Source organism: Anas acuta, chromosome 20 (assembly GCF_963932015.1).
Source record: "Anas acuta chromosome 20, bAnaAcu1.1, whole genome shotgun sequence".
Taxonomy (NCBI): Eukaryota; Metazoa; Chordata; class Aves; order Anseriformes; family Anatidae; genus Anas; species Anas acuta.
The window spans coordinates 8742101-8761943 of NC_088998.1; the positions used below are offsets into that span (position 1 = coordinate 8742101).

The following is a 19843-nucleotide window of genomic DNA, read 5'->3' on the forward strand; positions in this document are numbered from 1 at the left end:
CAATGTCAGGTGCTAGGATTGAGGGTGACTGTACTCCCCTTGGTGACAACAACTACGATTTTCAGCGTACTTAAGTGCTGTGGATTCCTCACAGCAGACACAATGCTGATGCCACGGACTCCAGTGATTGGAGAGAAGTAATTGCCCCCTTCCCTGCTTATCTTAGCAGAGAATCACTATTGGGTGAGCAACAATGCCTGTCCAAAAATAACAGCTGCGTGGCAGAGCAGCATGGCCTGGGACACCAGCTAGCAGCCACAGCGTTGCTGTGTACTCACGGGAGTTCAGAACAACATTATTTTCCTGCATGTGCTTCTTTATTAAGACAAGAGCTCCGAAACACTAGATTAGGACTCTCTCAACACCGTGGATGTCATACAGCTTGCTTACACACATTTCTGCTGTGACAACAGATTTAGGGGAAGGTCAGTGCTGTTTGCCTGTTTGTTTTTGGGGGGGATGTTTATTTTTTTTACCTATGCAGCCAGCACTAAATTGAAGTGGCTTGGCATTGTAGCTGCTGGTGCTGCAGCTCTAACAGTGCGACGGCCCCTTGGCGTTGTAGCTGGGGTGGAAGTTGAGGGTGTCATAGGGGGTGATGAAGTTGTCTGGGCCGGTGACATGGCTCTTCTCCAGGTAGGTGTTGAGCCCGTTGTCCCTGTACATGCCGCACTGCCCCAGAGTGTTTGAAAACGTGTGCGAGGTGACGTGCAAGGTGGTCTGTGGGAAGGAGAAATGGGAGAAAGGAGATGATTTACACACCAACAGCAGCAGCACCTGCAGTTTGCACAAGTCTGGACAAAGCTGTAAGGGTTCTTCATCTCAAGGCATCTCAAGGAGTTCATTGTCATGGGATGGGGGTCTGAGATGGCTCAGAGCTGCTGGGTCTGCCAGTGGCTGCTGAATGCCATCTCTGAGATGTGGCCACCAAAACCTCCTAGCCTGGCTGCTTTGGGGCAGGAGGGAGGTTTGCTCTGCCTTGGCCTGGAAGCTTTTATGGAGGACATGGACCTGGGAAGAAGAAAATGAACCCAGCACTGGCAGCGTGGTGTCATTAACCACAGACCCTTGGGATGCTCCAGCTCAGTGTGCCAGCACCAGCTCTCCCTTCCACCAAACTTGGTGGCTTTGTGAACTGGGGGGGGGGCTTCGCGAGCCTTGGGAGGGTGGCAAAAGCCCCCCCAGGAGGCCCAAGGGGGTGGCCGGGACCCGTTGGAGTCACCGGGACCCCGGGGAACGGCTCGGGCTCGCACCTACCGGCACCTCGTGCACCGTGGGGGCTCTGCTGCCATAGGCCTGGTTGCTGGTCCGGTACAGGGGGTGCTGCTGCCTGCGGGGGGGAGGACACAGAGCATCAAAACGGGGGGGAACCGGGGAGGGTTTGGGGCCGGGGGGAGCCGGGGCTGCGCTTACCGGGAGCCGGCGGGGTGCGGGGGTACCGGGTACCGGGAGCCGGGGACTCCCGGGGCATCCGGACGGGACATGGGGACTGGGGGGGACCTGGAGGGACCTGGGGGGACCGGGAGGGACCGGAGGGGGGCAGCAGCACGGGGGGGTCGTGGGGCGGTGGAAGCGGAAGGCTCCGCTCCTCTTCCTCTTCCTCCCACGGGATCGGATCATGGCGCTGCCGCGGATCCTGCGGGCAGGTGAGGGCTCGGGCAGTGCTGAACCGAGCTAAACTGGGCTAAACTGGGCGAAACCGGGCTAAACCGAGCCGTGCCCGGCAGTATGACCGCTGTCCTTCTCTCCCCGCAGCCGCCCCCCGGCTCTACAGCAGCCTCCCGGCCCCGGTGCCGGTCCCAGCCCCGGCCCCAGCCGCCCGGTCCCCCGGTCCCGGTGAGTGCTGCCGAGCCCCGGTCCCTTCCCCCTGCCCCGGGGCTTTGCTCCTGCCCCTGCCAGCTCAGGAGGTTGGGAGCGATGGTTGGGGTTTTTGTCCTTGTCGCAGCTGCGGGTGACGGGCTGCTGAGCGAGCCTCTGAGCCACCCCGACTTCTTCAACGTGAAGGAGCTCTTCTCCATGAAGGATCTCTTCAACGCCCGGGTGCACCTGGGGCACAAAAAGGGCTGTCGGCATAGGTGAGTGCTGCCCGTCTCGTGATCCGGCACTTTTTCACATCAGGAGTGTGTCCACAGTCTACACACACCTTTGGAGGTGGCACCGAGCCAGGCAGGGGTTGGGGCAGCTCACACAGCCCCCCTTTTCCATCCATTTCCCCGTTTCGTGCCCTACAAAAGCGCAGGGACCCCGAGCTGAGCAAGGTGTCAGACCCGCAGCCCCTCTGCACCCAGGTGGGACAGACACGGATGGATGCAGAGAGCAGCCCTGGTGTCGGCTGGGAGTTGGGGTGTGGGGCCAGGAATTTCTGCTCGGTGTAGCCCCACGGCCCCGTGTGTCGCCCGCCCTCTGCCCCCGCAGGTTCATGGAGCCCTACATCTTCGGCTGCCGCCTGGATCAGGACATCATCGACTTGGACCAGACGATGGATCATCTCCAGCTGGCCCTCAACTTCACCGCCCACATCGCCTACCGCAAGGGCATCATCCTCTTCATCAGCCGCAACCGCCAGTTCTGCCACCTGGTCGAGAGCACGGCAAAGGAGTGCGGGGAGTACGCGCACACGCGCTACTGGCAGGGCGGCCTGCTCACCAACGCCCACATCCAATTCGGGTCCGGCGTCCGCCTGCCCGACCTCATAATCTTCCTCAGCAGCCTCAACAACGTCTTCGAGCCCCACGTGGCCATCCGGGATGCCGCCAAGATGAACATCCCCACGGTGGGGGTGGTGGACACGAACTGTAACCCCTGCCTCATCACCTACCCCATCCCCGGGAACGACGACAGCCCCAGCGCCATGGAGCTCTACTGCAAGCTCTTCAAGATGACCATCATTCGTGCAAAGGACTACAGGAAGCAGAGGGAGGTCTTCCACAAGCTCCAGAGCAAAGAAGAGGACAATTAGAGCCACTTCGTGCTGGCCTAGGGGCAGGCGTGACTGTGCCCAGCAGCTGGAAATGGGTGTCCTGCTCTGCTCCCATGGGTGCTGCACCCACAGCATCACTCTGGTCCTGCACCCAGAGCACCAGCTTTCAGCAGAGCAGTGCTGAGGGATGTCTCCAGCTCAGAAATAGTTTGGCTGGAGCGTTCCGAGGGGAGATGGAGCAGGGCCAGTCTCAGCTCTGTCCTTGTTTGGCCCTGTTGCAAGGAGGCACCTCTGCCCTGAGGCCGTCCTGTTCCCGAGCTAACGGTCTGGCATGAAACCACGTGTATCGTGCACCTCTTTGTGTGACAAATAAAGGGTTTTCTTTCTTCCTGTTACATGTGATGGTGGGGAAATCTCTGGCAAACATTCATGCTCACAAGATGAAGGGAAAAATGGGCTGCTGGTGCTCCATCCTGGGGACCCTCAGGGGGCAGGGGGCTGTGCAAAGCTGGCCTGTGCATCACGGGGGTGTCGGGCCCCTTGGGGTCAAGCATCCACCACAACGGTCTGATGAAAAGAAATAAAAGGTTTCCCTTTTTCCCAAAGAAAAGGGAAACCCAGCCCATAACATGCCCTGTGCCTCTATGGAGGCCTTAGGGCAGCCCCACAGTGTGGACGTCAGGCACAGGGAGGGGAAGAGCCCCTGGGGAAGGTGTCCCAGTGTCCCCATGAGAGCAATGACAGCAATAAAGCTCCTGATTTTGTGACCCTGCTGAGTGGGAACCCGAACTTTCGGATGCCTCTTCTCTCTCTTTCCAGAAGAAGGTGACAATTTGTAGCTCTTTCACCTACCCAAAGCGGAGGTTGATTTGTATAATTACCTAAACATGCTTTTCTCCCACTCAGGTGTTTTTTTATGAATTCTTTTACCTTTTTATAGTGCCAAACTTAAAAAATACGTAACCATTTGTGAAGAGTGGAGAAAGATAAACTAAGCATGTAGTTTTCCCATGCTCTCCTGCCTTCCTTCTGGAGAAGTACTGCTCTCTGCAAGCTGTGGGGAGCTGGGGGTGGCCTCTTCTCACAGATAACCAGCGACAGGACCAGAGGGAATGGCCTCAGGTTGTGCCAGGAGAGGTTCAGGTGGGAAATGAGGAGACATTTCTCCTCAGAAAGAGCAGTCAGACATCAGGACGGGTTGCCCAGGGAGGTGGTGGAGTCCCCATCCCTGGGGGTGTTCAAGGAGAGGTTGGACGCGGTGCTTGGGGACAGGGCTCAGTGGTGGTACTGGTGGCTGGACCAGCAGATCCTGGAGGCCTTTTCCAGCCCTACAGCCCCTGCCTCCATCTCCCCGTGTCCTTTAGGGGCCGCCTCTCGCCCTCCGGCCCGGCAGGCGGCGGCCGCGTCCCTCACGGGGCGTCCCCACCGCCCGCCCTTTATAAGCGGGAGGCGGGCACGGGCCCGGCCTTTCGGAGCGGGGAGCGGGGAGAGGAGCGGGAACGGGGCCAGGCAGGGATGAGGGGGCTCCGGGGAGGCCCCGCCATGGTGCTGGGAGCCGGCACCGAGCTGCAGAGGCGCCTCAGCTCCGCCACGGGGCCCCGCGGATGGCCGCTGAGGGGGCCCGGGCGGGAGGAGGAGGAGGAAGGAGCCGGGAGATGAAGGTCGGGAGCCGCCGTGGGCGATGAGGGGGGACCGGGATCGGGGGGGACAGGGAGCGTGGTTGGGGTGTGCTGTGGGGGCGGAAATCAGGCCTGTGGCCTCCTCGGGATTTAAACGTTAAAGATTCGAGTAATTTTCTGCTTAGCAAGTTACATTTTTTGGTTTTAATCTTTTTTTCCTGAGATGCTGTTAAGTGGTATAGCTCAGAAAGAAGCTTGTTGTGTAATTGGCAAAGCATCGCATTCATACTCGTTTTTTTATGCCTCTTCCTGTTCCCTTGCAGAAGGCAGAGAGTGAAATGAGCGAGATTTTTCAGCATGGGGAAGATCTTCCAGCATGAAACACCAAGGGTAAGTAACGCTGAACACGAGGCCTCTCCAGGTCCCAAGCTGTGAGGGAAAGCTAATTGCTGCTGGCAAACGAGTTTCAGGCACCTCATAAACTTATATAAGTGCTGAGCTACATTTAGTGTCACTATCTGCACCAGATACCTTTCTAATACAACTTTAGGAGGAAGCAATAGAATCTTGTTGTTATAAATACCCATAATACAGCCCTTCAGTCTTTGTGTGCTTGGTTTTTTTTGAAATTGCTTCCTGCCACAGGCGTTGCGAAGGTGGCTGCTGTGGCACCTCCGCGTCATTAGGTGGCAGAGAGAGACAGGCTATGTTCTACGCTCGCTTGTTCCAAAACCCGTGAGCACTCGAGTGATTGATAGCCTGACACTGCAGATAGGCTGGTTACGTTAGGAGGCTTCTGAGAAACTAAATCTCTCCTGTTGTTTTTTTTTTTAATTGCGTAAAGTGTGAGAGCTCTATGTAGTATAATAGAAAGCTGTTCTGTATGTGCTGTATTAAATGTGCAAGTCTTGGGGGGTTGCATGCTGGCAGCCCCAACCCTAATGCTGTCTAAAATATGCCCACACTATGCATTTAGTTCTTCAGCTCCTCTCTTTTACTGGGCCCTTCAATTTCTTAGTGAAAATAACCATATAACCAGGCTTTGAAGCATGCCTAAGTAGCTATCATAAATTCTTTATGTATTTTCTCCTTTTCCAGAGAAAGGTGTGTGAAGTGGCAGACCCAGGAGGTCTTATCCAAGATGGGAGGTCTTCTCCAAGACCTGAGGTGAGCAGTTGCAGATGCGAGTTCATGTGCTGAGAGGCTCCATGCCCTGCCCCAGTCGTGTTGCAGATGTGGCTGTAGTGCCATGTTTGTGTCATTAGGTGGCAGAAAGGAAAAGGCGACGTCTTTGCTAGTGCTCTGAAACCTGTGAGCACTCAGAAATGGCGAGCAACCTGACACTTCTTTCTAGCTGGCTCTTTTTTAATGTTAATCTTAAATCTTGCAGTTTGGACAGCTGTGTAGGGAACAGGGTACGGAAGCTAGTCCTATCTGTCGGTGTGACAGTCATTCTCAATAAACACCTTGTTTGTGTAGCAGATGAGAGATGTGACTGACTTATCTACTACCAAATGTCAGCAGTCCTGTGTGCTCATTATGCTGAGCTGCAGTCTTGAAAATTCAGTAGCTTCCTTGGTGTCTTGCTCTGCTTCCATGGAAATACCGGGCTGCAAAGAGTATTTTTCTTTCCAGGCTGCTTTTTTTCTGCTGCATTGTCTAAGAATGAGGCAGAGGGAGGACACTGAGCCTGAATTCCAAGTTAGCTACTGCTTCTTTAAAATTCCTTAGAGTCGTTTAACTTGGGGCTTACATCCATTTTTCTTGCTTTTGATCTCTTTTGCTATGAATCTAATTACCATCTGTTCTTTAATAGGAAATTATGAAGGCAGTTGTTTGAGAAGACACTTCCACAGAAAAAAGGTAAGGCTTTGGAATCTATGTGATAAAAAGCAACTGAATTTTAGTTTTGGCTAGAACTTAACGTATATTTTACTAACATGTTCTGTGTTGAAAGCTAATTCGGGTTTCTTGTATATCATGTCTTTTATTGGCATGAAGGGATGGCCAACTCCAGTATTTATTCTAATAGTCCTGACTCCTTGGAGAGTTTGATGTCATGACATCTTAATATCATTAGGGGGAGGAGATGAATGGGCTTCCTGTGCCTGAAACTTGCAACTGCTAGAGATTTTAACTTGACATTGTTCACATGTGTACCTCTCGAGAGAGAATCAGCGGAAGATGGAGCAAATTTCCTTGGAAAGATAGTTAGAATGATGTCAGCTTTAATCACATCGGGGAGGAAGGTCCTTTTTTTTTTTTTTTTTTTTTTTTTTTTTTTTTTTGCAAGGACAAACAGAAGTGACAACTCTATCCTTGAGTTCTATTTTTGCCTTGAACGCAGTCCTTTGTGGCCTGTGAGACATCCTTGCTTTGATGTCTGTTCCATCTGGAAAGGGAGGATAGCAATATAATGCAGCTCTTGAGTTTTGCAGGGTTTTAGCATGTGGATATTGAGAATCCACTCTACCTGGGAGTGGAGTAGATGAGGGAAGCAGGCACTTGAGGTTGTTTTCAAAGTATTGGCATGGTCTAGAAGCAGTTGGGTGTGGATTCAGGATATGGAGAAAATGGTAACCTTCCCCTAACATTTGTTGAACTCTCAGCCAACAACTTCTTGACTAGCAAGGGTGCTAATCAGCTTGACCAAAAGATGCAATCAGCACCTTTGGTAATCTTCTAAAGTGTGGCTATAAAATCATGCTTGCTTTGGTGAGTTAAAAAAACAAAAACAACTTAAGATGTTTTTTCTTCTTACAGTTGCATTTGAGAACGGGTCTGAGTTGTTCTGCAGTTTGCATCAAATATTGAAGGTAAGTATTATCTCTTGGAAACATACACAAACATCAGTGTGTTACTAAAGCAGCGTCAGGGTAGGTGTTTTGGGTTGGTACATCTTGCCCCTCTGTCTTCTGACAGGACATGTGCAAATCAAAAACTTGCTCAAGGTGGCATGTTAAGATCTTTCCAGAAGTGTGCATTTAAAATTCAGGGTTTTCACTTTTTTTTTCTCTGAGAAACCTGCACTGTAGGTGGAGTGCTTTGGAATTAAGCTCATGCACATGAACTTAGCAGACAAAAAAAAGTGATTGTGCATGTAAGAGTTGGTTGGGGGAGGTGTTCCTGTAGAAATCTTTTTTTTAGGTATTTGAGAAACCAGAAGTTCAACAGATGAAAATTACTTTGTCATTGACACAGATAAGAGCTATGCAATTTCATATTGCTGATGTTAATAAATGTTATAGAAGTAACAGCAGTAAAGCACAGCACTTGCTGTAAGAGTCTGTACAGTGAAGTGCTGTTTAATCAAAGACAATTTGCTGAGAACATGCTCTGTGTTGTAAAGTGTCAGAAATGATCAAAACAGGGTCTCCTGCTGCAGTCTGACACAATGCTACTGGAAAAAATGTCACAAATCTGCAAGTGACGAGATGTCTTAGATGTTCTGTAGAAATAAAAAGAAAGATTACAATGTCTTTCAGTAAATGTAGAAGGGAGTGCTTCCTGAGACAAGAGGCAGCTTCCTTGTTTATCGTGGTCTAACTGGTAACACATTACAGAAAAAGCAAAAATATCATTGGGAACAATGCAACTTTTTACTTGTTTTCTGCTGTGTTTGTATGTTAGCATGCTGGAAGTGAGAGAAGCTTTGGCTACATGTAGCTTTGTGAAACTCTTGAGGTTTTGCGGTGACTAATAGCTTGACAAAATCTGGCAGTGCTAAATGTTGGAAAATGTCCTCATTAAATGGGCATTATGAGGGCCAAAGGTGCCATTAACCAAGCGGGTAGCTGCTGGCTGCAAAATGAGCCATTTAATTGGGAAAAGTCACTGCCTACCAGCAGTGGTGTTGGAAAAGAATGCTAATAAGGTTGTTGGGGATATGGGTATGCAGGGAGGCATGCCTTAAGATGCGACTCTTCCATTTAAATTTCCTGACTTCTTTTAACGCTGAAATACGTAATGGATTTTTTTCATTAGACTTCACTCACATCAAGGGTCCTGTAGGGGTAGCGAGTACCTAATGAGGCTCTCTTCAGACCTTTACTGTGAGGCATAGAAAGAACATCTATTAAAATTTTCCCAATGGCATTTGCTGCTAACCATCTTCCCAAGACTGAGCAGCAATCCTGGGCTATGAGTATTTCTTTATCGAAAGAATTACCTAGCTTTTGGCTTTGGAAAAGATCAATATTTTGTATCAAAGTGGTTCTGATTAAAAATAAATAAATAAATGTATATTACCGTCACTGCTTATAGCTGTTTCATGTCATGGCTTTGAGCACTGGAAGAAGCCCAGCTTTTCTTCCTTTGCATTATTAATAGCTTGCCTCTGCACTGGGGTTGGCAAGCTCGCCTTTGAGTTTTAGGGAGCTGAAGGGCAACCAAAGTACTTCAAAACCTTCCTGATGCAGTGGCACAGAACCTCCTAAAGTAGCCTGATTTATTAGTGCCTTCTGTCACTGCTTTAGGTCTGATCCACGCAAGTTTTCAGGTGCTCAGCTTCCACTGACTGCAGTGGTTTCAGCCAGTGAATTGCAGAGTTCATGTGTTGTTTTTTTTTCTGGACTGAAGTATAATTTTTGAGCTTAGATACTACACCATAGTGAGCAGCAGGAGTCTCAATGGTATGGATTAGTTATCTTTTTAGGATTAATGTTTATTGCTAACTCTTGCTGGCTGTATTTACTTGAAGTTCTTGTCTAACATCTTGTGCATTTTTTTTATTTGCAGATCATGTCTTGAATTTTAAAATTTCTCCCAAACCTGGCTACAGCAAAAGAAACAGTTTAGAAGTGCCTCCATTTGAAGATTCCTAAAGCTTCATCTTTTCTTACATGGTTCAAGCAAACTACAGCCAGGGAAAGCTCATGCAGTGCTGCTTAAATGTAGCTCTGAATGTTTGCTGTAACGTGTGAACTCAAATGTATAGCTCCAAGTGTCCTTTTCATGTACTCTTGATGAAGAGCCTTAAAAGTTGTAGGCTTCAATTTCTGCCAATGATCTTGGCTCGCACGCAATGTGAAAATATTCACGCCCATGTTTTGAAGCACTGTTGTCTTGATGCGTTTTCTCCATATGGTTGAAGAGGCTTAAAATAAAACTACTATAAAAACGCTACCTACAAGTCTGAATTATGCTTGTGTAATAGTACAACCCAAAGTAATACCGTAAACTATTGTGATTTAGGACTTACCTGTGCAGATGAGAACTAATATTTTTTCAACCTTGAAGAATGAAACATAGGATTGAGTTAAGAAGCAAGTTTCTCTTCTAGCACTCTTAAATCTACCGTGCTGCTCAAGCAGCAGCATCTGTTGAGATCCGTTTGTCAGCCTTTCACTGTTTCAGCTCTTCGTCCTTTTCCAACTGCTGTGGGAAGTTGGAAGGAGGCTTTACGAGGGTAAAATAGCTTTGCCTTTAGTCATACTTCACATTGTACCATAACTTGCAAACAATAATCAGTTGTTTGGAAACACTTGTGTGTTGTATTAGTGATGAACAAAACTGGGTTCTTGGGGTCTGTGTCATAATGAGTGTCCAGCCCTGTTCCGGGGGTTTGCAGATGAATAACATGGTAATGTGATATTTTTGTCAAAAGTCTTTATTTGAATGAAGTGTCTTAGCTAAGCCTCTTAAATACACGGGCTGTCTTTCTCCTGAACAACTCATAAATGCATAAAGAGGTTCTGATGCTTGGGATGATGTGGATAAGTACAGAATGCATTTGTTTTCTTTTGTTTTACCTGCTGCTTTATCTAGTGTGGCTTTTGGGGAAGGGAGCAGTGGGGATGAAGTGTTGTGGGAGTGCCATTTATCAGGACCAAACTTACTTTTAAGATTTCAAACAGATGGGAGGGTGAAAAACGGCTGTCCTGAAAATGAGAGGATTTGGCATGGTTGTTAGGTTTCTTTTCCTAATGGCAGAAGAAAATTAATCTGTCAGTGGAGCTAGTTGCCATGGGAATACAGGACAATAGACGAGGAGCTGGGGTAGCTCGGTGGAGCCTCATTAAAAGGGTTCCAGTCCTTGCCTTCCCCCAAAGGCTCTGTGCTGTGCAGGAACCTGTACCTGTGCTTAGTGGAGGTGGAGTCCTCGCTGTGTGATGTTGATATTGAATTAAGGGCACCTCCAGTGGGCTGAGGAGCACGCAACCCTTCAAGTGAAGAAACCTTACAAATGCTCAACCTTACCCCAGATGAATTATGCTGCGAAGCCGACTCCTCTGCAGGGAGCAAGCTCGGCTGGCTCTGCGCTAGATTTAGAGCGCTGTTGACACTGAAACATTTCCTCCATAAATAACAGTGAGAGGTAATGATGATCCTATGGAACTAATAGAAGGAAATACTGATATCTCTCCTCCAAAGGGCTCATAAATTTGCAGCCGTGACGTTACCCGTTGCCTTCGCGGGCTATATATACTGCCAGATGTATTTTTTTTTCCCTCGATGATTGTACTTCAGATACACGCTCCACTTCACTGAGCAATTGTTGGCAAGAGCACCAGCATATGTGCTCCAGCGGCAGCGATACGATTGTCCTGGGAGCAGAGCGAGCTCGGGGTGGCTCACAGAAACTCTTCCTCTCTACCCGTGATTGCACAAGGCCGAGTGTTTAAAGGAAACAGCCTGTGGCGAAGAGACCTGGTGCTATTTGCACAGACCAACAAATGGTTGCCGCCGAAAAGAGTCCCTGCAAATTCATTCTGATGATGGGAGAAGCACTGGATTATTCTGGCATTAATCTTTAACCTCTGCAGTGCAAGCCTGGCTTAGAGGATCAAAGGGAAAGGTTGCCTCATCCTTGCACAGGTGGCTGAGGATGGTGGGCAGTAATGAAGGACAAATTAGTGGTAGCTGGTCCAAACTGAGCACAGGGTAGCCCTTACGTTCCCTTTAAGCTGTCCTGGCCTTACATGCCCCAAAATCTGGCCCGCTGGGGAATGGCCTGGGCTTCCCAGCAGCCACTTTGGGCCCACAGGGCAGAAGCAGCTGGGTGGAGAGCCTCACGCAAGCCCTTGCATCACTGTCACGGGGTCAGGCACTTAAAAAAAGCAGTGAAACAATCGCCAGGGTTCTCTGCCCTGGAAAAGACAGCTTATCCGCTGCCTAAGTTGCAGCTGGATCTCATGGTAGCTGACTCAGATACTTAGGGAGATGCTTCTGAATAGGAAAATCTACCTTTTTCGCCTTTTTAGCTCGCAAGCAAGCTGGTGCTCAAAGGGCTGCTGTTGCACTATTGATGTACTGGCGTGATTCACAGAAAAGCTATTTATTTACATCAGAGATGTTCATCAAAATAAGATGCGACAAGTACAGCATGAATGATTCATTCTCGGCTTTCGGCACTGCTTTCCTCTTAATCAAGGAACAGTGAGAGGCACCCAGCTGGGCTCCGCTCCCTTCTCTCCTCCTGTGGCGTCGTTTTTTTCCCCCCCCAGCCCGTTCCTCAGCCCAGCTCCTGGTCCCCCAGCTCCGCAGCATGCTCTTGCAGACTGGCTCCATGGTGGTGGACATCGGGATTTGGTTTTTCCATGAAGGCGACGGGGCTGCAGCTACGCTGAACTCCCTGCGGAGAGCGCGGGTTGCTTCCTGCGGGGGGAGAAGAGGATGGAGAAGCAGGCCCTTGCCCCTTGGCTGGGCTTTGCTCCGAGATCTCAAATCCGAAATCTAAATCCCAGGGCTGTGCTTCCCCCTCCCCACCCCTCCGTTAGGAATATTTGGTGTTGGAGATCTTCTTCCAAAGCAAGGTCTTGAGGTTGTTCAGCACGAGGGAGTGGTGCACTTCCATCTGGCTGGCCAGGCCGCTGAGGGTCATGCAAGTTCGGAGCTGCTTCTGCAGCTCGTCCTTCAGCTCCGGGGGGGCCCCGTACAGCAGGTAGTCCTGCAGCAGCCCGCACACCTTGGCCAGGTTGGGCTGCACCACGTCGCCTTTGCACTGCTTCAGGAGCTTGTCGCAGGTGGCCGTGCAGTCCTGCCCGTAGGTGCAGTCCACGTTCTGCTCGCAGTGGCGGCCCTTCAGGAACCCCCTGATGGCCATCTCCGTCGCCACCTTCCGCAGGTTGACCATCTTGAAGTCGTACTTCTCGTTGTAGCCCACGTTCCCGACGCTGGTCTCGCAGATGTAGAAGTTGCCGTAGGTCCCGTGGAAGATCTCCTCCACGAATTCCAGCAGCCCGATGGAGATCTTGGCGCGCCGGGGCCAGGCCGGAGCCACCCACTGATGGAGGACGCGCTGCAAGGCCGCGGGCAGCAGGGGCTGCAGGAAAGGTGGCACGTCCGTCCCGTACAGGGAGCTGTGAGGGATCTTCTCCGTGACGTAGAGGTCCCCGCAGTACCCCAGCAGCTTGGCCGTGTGCTCCTTCTCGTGCAAGGAGAGCAGGAGGAGAAACTCGTTGAGCTGCAGCAGCGCCCAGATGGATTTGGCCTCCGCCAAGGACACCTTCCCGTCCCGGTTCACGTCGGCCATGGTGATGATTTGGCTCACCAAGGCTGCCAGAGAGGGCTGGTCTCCTAGGTTGGACTGGAAGAGAAGGAGAGAAGTGTCATCAGAGCTGTGCAGCGCTGCGTTCAGCTTCAGTATCGTGAGTCTGAGCTGGGGAAGGGCAGAGCTGAGCGCCCAGCTTGGGAGAGGACGAGCTCGGGGTTCAGGAACCCCTGGTACAGCCTCCTCCAGGGCTGTGACACCGAAATCTTGGAAATAACAATTCCCGTGTGGGGGTGAGGGGATTTCTCAGCTCCTCCAGCCCTCCATGCAGCAAGTGGATGGAGGCAGGCTCCGCAGGGACCCTGGCTCACCTTCAGGAAGTTCAGGAGCATTTCTTTGAACTCGTCCATCGATGTGCCCCGAGTGGGTTTGTCAAAGAGCACCACATCCCTCCTGGGCACCGAGGCCGGGTTGCTGTCTGCCTTCAGGGCCTCTTCGATGCCACATTTGATGATCACCTCCTTCTCCTTCCACAGCCCGCTGTAAACCTGCAGCACAGGAGAGGGGAAAAAAGGCAGGAGGAAAGCAGCAGCCAGACCCTGACGGGGAACGGTGATGGGCAAGGAGCAAAAGCGTGGCTGGGTGGAGGAGGACACCCCCCAGGTCCCATTTTTTGGCACTTGCACCCACCCCCAGCCGCTCGGCGGCCCCAGGAGCGGGGCAGAGACCTACCTGCTGGGTGGGAGAGGAGGAGAGGCAGCGCTGGAAGAGGAGGCTGTGCTCCTCGCACAGCTCTTTGCACGTGGAGCCAGAAATGATCCCCTTCTTGTACTGGTCGCACTGGGGAGGGAAGGCAGAGAGAGGAGCTCAGCGGGGGCTGTGCAGTGCAGCTCCCCCATCCACCTCGGAACCAAGGGGGTGTCCCGTGACACCTGGGGCATCCCAAATACAGAAGTTGGGGTTTTTCCAGTTTTCATTTCCAGCCCAGCATCACCCCAGCCTTGGGTTCAGCACCAGGATGCGGTGCCAGGGACCACATCGTCCCCCCAGGCTGTGTTGGTACACCACAGAGCGGGTGCTGGGATGGCTCCGTGCCTCAGTTTCCCCCCTAACACCCTCACAGCCCAGGGGGTGGCAAGGCTGAGGAGGTAAAATGCCCCGCACCGATGAACGACAGCGTGGGTTTGTCAGGGAGCTGCAGCGCTCATTGCTCTGAGTCCAGCCCCTTGCAGTGCCCCCCAGCCTCCCTGCTCTGTGCCTCCCGAAGAAATCCCACCCAAAATCTCACTTTCGACACTGAAGGAGTCCTGCTGGCCCCAGAACAAGGCTTTTAACGGCGGAGATGTGAGCTGGGTGTGTGGGGGCACCTGGGGCTGAGCCCCTGCAAAACCCGCAGCAGTTGCAGGAAGGACCCTTTGGGGAGGGTTTGGTGCCTCTGGAAAAACGAGGCTGGGCTGACACCGGCTGCTCCCCGCAGGCAGGGAGCAATCCAAGGGGCTGTCCTGTCCTGGGGAAAGGAGGTTTTTGGCTCCTGGCTCCAGCAAGCAGGCTGTGCGGATCGCCGGGTCAAATCCTAGCTGCTGTCGGCGAGGTGCTGCTGGAGGGGATTTGCTGCTGCAAACCCAGCGGGGCTGGGGCTGGGGGAGGACGAGGCTGCAGGGGCTCAGGACGCTCTCAGGGAGCAGCAGCCCGTGCTGTGAGATGGGCTGGCCCCGATCCAGGCGGCGGCAGGGCCAGGGCCAGACGGTGGCTGTGATCCACGCGCAGGGCAGCTCGGTCGGCGAGCCGCAGGCAGGAGAGGCTGCAGCTCTGCAGTCAGCAGCGAGGGCTCAACAGCCTCGGGGCTGCAAACAGGAGCTGCAGAAATTCACAGCATCTTTTTTTCCTTTTTTTTTCCCTTTTTTTTTTTTAGTGTGGATGGGAATTAACCCTTTGACCTGCTCACACGGGCCGCGGCTGGACACGGTGTCTGAAATCCCAAGCTCAGAGCGGGAATTAGCACCCGAGACCCCGTGGTCGGAGTCATGCAGAAAATCAAATTAAATGATCGTTGCTGTTGTTATGGCAATTCCTGCCTCCCTTCGCTGCTGAAGGATTGATGAACGAGGCGTTTGCAGCCAGAGCCTCGGCGTCCTGCTCCTCGCTGGGACCTGCAGCCCTGCCACAGGACACCCGAAGCGGACCCAGGGGGGTCCCCACTTGGCCACCAGCGCCTCACCAGCCCCAGCTGAGCCAAGATCCCACACGGAGTCTCCCCTACATGCGGGCTGCTGCTTTCTGTAGGGCACAGCAGTTACAGAGGTGCACCCACAGCCTGCCTGCTCCCTTTTTCCTTCTGCAGAGCACCCCGGCGCGATGCTCTGCCCGCCCGCAGCTCCCCCCTCACTGCAGCTTCCCCTCGCAGGCATCGACCTGCCAGAGCCTGGCTTGCTTCCCTCCTAACATCCCATTAAAAGCTTCTGCCACCGCCCTGGCAGGAGAAGGTCACCTCCCCAGCCCACAAAACTCGCTGTGCCGCCGGGGATGGAGCTGGGGGAGCAGCTGCCAGGAGAGCTCTTTGGCACGGGGTTTGGGCACGATGGCGCAGAGCACGGCACCGAGCTCAGAGCTCCCTTTCCCCATCCTCCCTCCTTCCTATGACCTCCCCCATCCCATCCCGCTTCCATCCCTGCCCCAGCCAGCAGCTCCCCAGCTCCCCCCGGCTCCCCGCAGCGGGACCCCCGTGCCCGGTGCTGCTGCGGGCACTCACAATTATCATCCGGCAGACGTGGCCGCGGCAGAGCTCGGAGTAGGAGGAGTAGTGCATGTAGGCCACCCAGCTGCCCACGAAGATGCCCAGCCACACCACCAGCAGGTATTTCACCTTGATGCCCGGCAGGCGACTCTGGAAGGGAAAGAAATCACGGGGGAAGGTCGGTGGCTGCGGGTGCCCCTCGGTGCCGCCCAACCCGGGCGCAGGCCGGGCCCCAACTTTTCCCCACAAACCAATCTAAGCGCCAATGAAACCTTCAGCATTTTTTATGTATATTCAGCAGCCTATTATGCAACTCCTGCTGCAAGTAGGTCACTTAAAATTCCCTACGAGCAGGGAGATTACAGTGCTGTGAGGAGCCTCCGGCCATGCATCCACGCGCCCGGGAGCCGCTGCCCTCCGCAAAGGGTCGCTGCCAGGGCAGTGAGCGGTCCCCTCCTGCCCATGGGGACCCTGCTTGTCCTCCCACCTGGGTAACGAACCTGTAAGTGCCTGGGTGATGCCCTGTGCTAATGATAGAGGCTCGCAGCATGATTTTGTTCTCCTGGCTTCGATTTTTCCCGTCTGACCCTGCAGCAGCACCGCTGCCCTCTGTTTGGTGGCCCGTACAGCACCACACGGTGCTGTCCCTGGTGGCTTCTCAGGGCAGGGGACCAACCCCATTTCTCCTGGGGTCTGTGCAAAGTCCCTGCATCGTGCCAGCCCAACAGAGCTCTTGGCTGGTGGCTGCCTCCAAGCCCTGCTCGCACACACGGGCCGTGAGACCGCAGCGTGCCGCACGCCTGCTGGGACTGGATCCGAGGGGATGCGGCACCGCTACAGGCTGCAGGGCTCCGTGTCCTGACCCTGTCCTCCAAACGTCCAGATCCTGTCCTCCAAAACTGCTCCCAACTCTAAAACACCTCCTAGCACAGCCGCTGACTTGCTCCTGTGCCAGGCTGCAGCCAGCAGCGCAGCCGGGGTGAACGGGAGCGTGAAACCGCCCGGGTGTGAGACGAGATCACGGCACCTTGCACGGTTAATTGGCAATACCCAAGCGTGAGCCGGCCCGTGGTGCCCTTTTTGCCTGTCGAGCAAGTGCTCCGCTAATTAACGCCTGTTAGAAGAGAACCCAGCCACAGCGAGGACTTGGCAAACATAAAGGACGGCGGCGTTTTCCTACAGGGCTGCACCCAGGGGCTGAGGGCAGCTCTGGTGGCTGCAGTCAGACGAGTCCCTGGGGCGTAGGAGACCCCCCGAAACTGCCCAGCAGCAGGGGTGTGACCCACCAAACCCTCAGCAAAGGGACCTGTTGATGGACTTCCCCCATTTTGGGGTGATAAAGCCCTGGAACAGCCCAAATATCCCCGTTGGCTTCCTCAGACCAAGAACCCATCACTTTCCCAGGCAGGAGGGGAGGTCGGGACTGAAGCCTGAGCGTGGCACATTGCCCCTCAGAGGGTGGAAGGCAGCAGGAAGCTTTGGGATGTTTTGCAACGGGAAGTTCCACGGGGTTTGGGCAACATTTTGCATTTGTGGCTGATGTTACAGTTCCCTGTGGGGGCTGAGGCTTGAGGCCCGGGGCTCCCTGCCTGCCGCCTGGGTCGGGAGCACAAACCAGCGGCCGCTGCCCTCCGCTTGCTTGAGCCTCTGTGTTTAGATTTAGGGCGACTCCAGGAGCGTAGAAGTGATTTGGGGCCAGAGCTGCCTTCAAAGGCAATCCAGACGGAGCAGCACAGCTCTGACACCACGGGCTCGGCCACCCCTGGCAGTCCCAGTGCCCGGCCCCTGCCCGTTGGCACGGCTCCACGCAGCCGCTGCTCAGGCTGCAGGGCTGGGAAGGTGACAGCCGGCTCTCGGCTAGTGCCAGCCCCCAAAATGCCCCCCTTGGCCACACAGCCCCCTCCCCGAGGGCTCTCGGTTCTGCTCCCACCCCTGCCAGCATCCTCTGTCCCCTTCCCTATCCCTCAGGGATAACCCCGCTGCTCCGGGACCTTTCCCATCCCATTGCTGCAGGGGGAACACCCGGCCCCATCACGGCTGGGGCGCTCCTGCCAGTGGCTGAGGAGGGGGAAAATTAATTCATTCATTAATGAATAAATAAGAAGGAACAGAAATAAAGCGAGGGGAAGGAGTCGGCCGTGCTGCTCCAACTGCTGCGTTGGCCGGCTCGGTTATTTATGCGGGGTGGGTGGGCGGATGGACGGACGGACGGACGGACGGATGGATGGATGGATGGATGGGTGGATGGAAGGAGGGATGGATGGGGCTGCCTGACGGACAGATGGATGGATGGATGGATGGATGGAAGGACGGCCAGATGGCTGGGGCTGCCTGGCGGAGCATCCCACCCCATAGCCCCACGGAGCCGCGGGTTATGCAACCCCCTCGGTGCCGCTCCCCGGACCCCACACCCCGATGCGGGTCCGGGTGTCCCGATGCCACCCCCTTGTCCCTTAGTGCCGGTCCCCATCCCGGTGCCAGCTGCGCCCCCCGCTCCCTGCTCCCCTTTGTGCGCTGCCGGTGCCGGGATGCGGGCACGGGCACCTCCGAGCCCCCTCCATCCCTCCCCTCCCGTCCCCCCCGGCTCGGGCTCCGTCCCCCCGAGCCCAGCTCATCCCCGTGCTGTACCTGCAGGCCCTTGGAGAGGGGGCAGAACAGCACCAGGTGCACCAACCGCCGGATCCTCCGCATGCTGCGGGCGGCCGCGGGCCTCAAGCACCGGGGGGCATGGCCGGGGAGACCGCGGCCCCCTCCTCTCCTCCGGCCACCGGGAGGAAAAAACGGAGGGGAAGCGGGTTTGGGGGGGGGGGGGGATGGAGGGGGCCGAGCCGAGCCGCCCGCTCTGCCCCTCCGCAGCGCAGCCGGCTTGGCACGGCTCGGCCCGGCCCGGCTCGGCTCGGCGCGGCTCCGCCCGGCTCGGCGCGGGGCGGCGCACGCAGCTCCGCAACAGCTCGGGGAGGCGGGGGGCTGAGCCCCGGCTTGGTATGGCTCGGTATGGCACGGTACGGCTCGGTATGGCACGGCTCAGCCCGGCCCCGCAGCGAGCAGCATCAGCCCGGCCCCCCCCCAGCCGCCACCGGGGGTCCCCAGGCGGGGATGTCCCGGCGGTCCCCCAGCCCCGGGCATCCGGGGGGGTCCCGGAGGTGCCTCCCCTTGGGCAGCATCAGCGCTGCTTTGGTCTTTTATTTATTTTTATTTTATTTTTATTTTTATTTTTTATTTTTTATTTTTATTTAAACACAGGGGCTGCATTCTCCTGCCAGCTCCAGGAGCAGCCATCGCTGCTGCTGCGCTCGCTCCTTGCATTTCTCCCTCCTGAAAGCCCGGCAGCAGCAGCAGCAGAGGCAGCAGTAGAAGCAGCAGCAGCAATAGAAGCAGTAGAAGCAGCAGCAGAGGCAGCAGCAGCAGCAGAAGCAGTGGCCGCCCTCCCTGGTTGTGTTGGGTTTGGGCAGGGAAAGCTCCAGGCAAGACAGGGGCTGCTTTGTGTCAGGCCCCGAGCAGACAGACCAGGGCCAGCCTCAGCAGAAAGAGGCAGAAATATGATGGGAAACGCTCAGGGAAGACTCCTCACAAGGCCGTTTTTCAGCTAATTCCTCGCTTTGCTATTAACAGCTCTTCAGGTTATCCGTTCGTCCCCTTTTCCGTGCTTCAGATTGCTTCTTTCTGTCTGAATTTGTCTCACGATGACCTCTGATATCAGGCTGCTTGCTTCACACAGCCCCTGAACGCTGCAGCTTGTTTGCAGCCTCCTTTAGCCCCGAGGACGTCCCCGCTGCTCTCGCCCTGTGCGGTGCCACCGCTGCCGGCAGCGTTGCTTCAGTGCCAGGGCCGGGTCAGCATCACGTCCTCCCACGTCCCGCAGGTTTTTGTGTTCTGCTAGAGCCAGGATGGTTCTCTGGAGTTTACACGGCTTATTTTTGGTGTTAATTAGCCCAGTAACAGAGAGCTGCAGTGATTCAATTTTATTTTATTTTATTTTGGTGGAGGGTTCGGTTATTTGGAGAATAAGGGGGATGAGGAGGTGCCTCGCTGGGTGTCAGGGGGAGACGTTTTGTGGGATAGGGGTGCCCAGCTGTGGGATCTCCCCATGATGCCTTCGAGGACCAGGGTCTGGCAGAGCCCCCAGCCCAGTCCCAAGC

General features: G+C 54.4%; 3 protein-coding genes, 1 long non-coding RNA gene and 2 other non-coding genes across 6 annotated transcripts; 4 read left to right on the plus strand and 2 right to left on the minus strand.

The window, feature by feature from the left end:
- Positions 1–295: 295 nt before the first annotated feature.
- PIERCE1 (piercer of microtubule wall 1) lies at positions 296–1574 on the minus strand. The gene is made up of 3 exons (XM_068657294.1): positions 1414–1574; positions 1258–1330; positions 296–720 (listed from the first exon to the last, which is right to left on the minus strand). The coding sequence occupies exons 1-3, from the start codon at positions 1482–1484 to the stop codon at positions 535–537; spliced, it is 330 nt and encodes a 109-aa protein (XP_068513395.1). The 5' UTR covers positions 1485–1574; the 3' UTR covers positions 296–534.
- Positions 1565–3308, plus strand: MRPS2 (mitochondrial ribosomal protein S2). Its single transcript, XM_068657293.1, has 4 exons — positions 1565–1646; positions 1756–1836; positions 1946–2075; positions 2416–3308. The coding sequence occupies exons 1-4, from the start codon at positions 1619–1621 to the stop codon at positions 2957–2959; spliced, it is 783 nt and encodes a 260-aa protein (XP_068513394.1). The 5' UTR covers positions 1565–1618; the 3' UTR covers positions 2960–3308.
- Positions 3309–4376: 1068 nt separating this feature from the next.
- LOC137842634 (uncharacterized) lies at positions 4377–9663 on the plus strand. The gene is made up of 6 exons (XR_011089128.1): positions 4377–4581; positions 4863–4929; positions 5638–5706; positions 6356–6402; positions 7303–7355; positions 9277–9663. It is a non-coding gene; the product is annotated as an uncharacterized lncRNA (long non-coding RNA).
- On the plus strand, positions 5175–5306 carry LOC137842876 (small nucleolar RNA SNORA17). Its single transcript, XR_011089260.1, has one exon. It is a non-coding gene; the product is annotated as a small nucleolar RNA SNORA17 (small nucleolar RNA).
- LOC137842877 (small nucleolar RNA SNORA17) lies at positions 5752–5884 on the plus strand. The gene has a single exon (XR_011089261.1). It is a non-coding gene; the product is annotated as a small nucleolar RNA SNORA17 (small nucleolar RNA).
- Positions 9664–11799: 2136 nt separating the features above from the next.
- DIPK1B (divergent protein kinase domain 1B) lies at positions 11800–18627 on the minus strand. Its single transcript, XM_068656929.1, has 5 exons — positions 18333–18627; positions 15720–15854; positions 13703–13810; positions 13342–13518; positions 11800–13066 (listed from the first exon to the last, which is right to left on the minus strand). Exons 1-5 carry the CDS (start codon positions 18393–18395, stop codon positions 12254–12256), a joined length of 1296 nt encoding a protein of 431 aa, XP_068513030.1. The 5' UTR covers positions 18396–18627; the 3' UTR covers positions 11800–12253.
- Positions 18628–19843: the final 1216 nt, after the last annotated feature.

Excerpts from the sequence above, each read along its gene's own strand:
- PIERCE1 (XM_068657294.1), bottom strand. The coding sequence starts at position 1,484 with ATGTCCCGTCCGGATGCCCCGGGAGTCCCCGGCTCCCGGTACCCGGTA. Across the intron at positions 1,331-1,413 it reads CCGCACCCCGCCGGCTCCCG|GCAGCAGCACCCCCTGTACC; the intron begins GTAAGCGCAGCC and ends TCCCCCCCGCAG. Across the intron at positions 721-1,257 it reads CCACGGTGCACGAGGTGCCG|ACCACCTTGCACGTCACCTC; the intron begins GTAGGTGCGAGC and ends TCCTTCCCACAG.
- MRPS2 (XM_068657293.1), top strand. The coding sequence starts at position 1,619 with ATGGCGCTGCCGCGGATCCTGCGGGCAG. Across the intron at positions 1,647-1,755 it reads GCCGCGGATCCTGCGGGCAG|CCGCCCCCCGGCTCTACAGC; the intron begins GTGAGGGCTCGG and ends CTCTCCCCGCAG. Across the intron at positions 2,076-2,415 it reads AAAAAGGGCTGTCGGCATAG|GTTCATGGAGCCCTACATCT; the intron begins GTGAGTGCTGCC and ends CTGCCCCCGCAG.
- DIPK1B (XM_068656929.1), bottom strand. The coding sequence starts at position 18,395 with ATGCGGAGGATCCGGCGGTTGGTGCACCTGGTGCTGTTCTGCCCCCTC. Across the intron at positions 15,855-18,332 it reads CCCTCTCCAAGGGCCTGCAG|AGTCGCCTGCCGGGCATCAA; the intron begins GTACAGCACGGG and ends TTTCCCTTCCAG. Across the intron at positions 13,811-15,719 it reads ACGTCTGCCGGATGATAATT|TGCGACCAGTACAAGAAGGG; the intron begins GTGAGTGCCCGC and ends TTCCCTCCCCAG.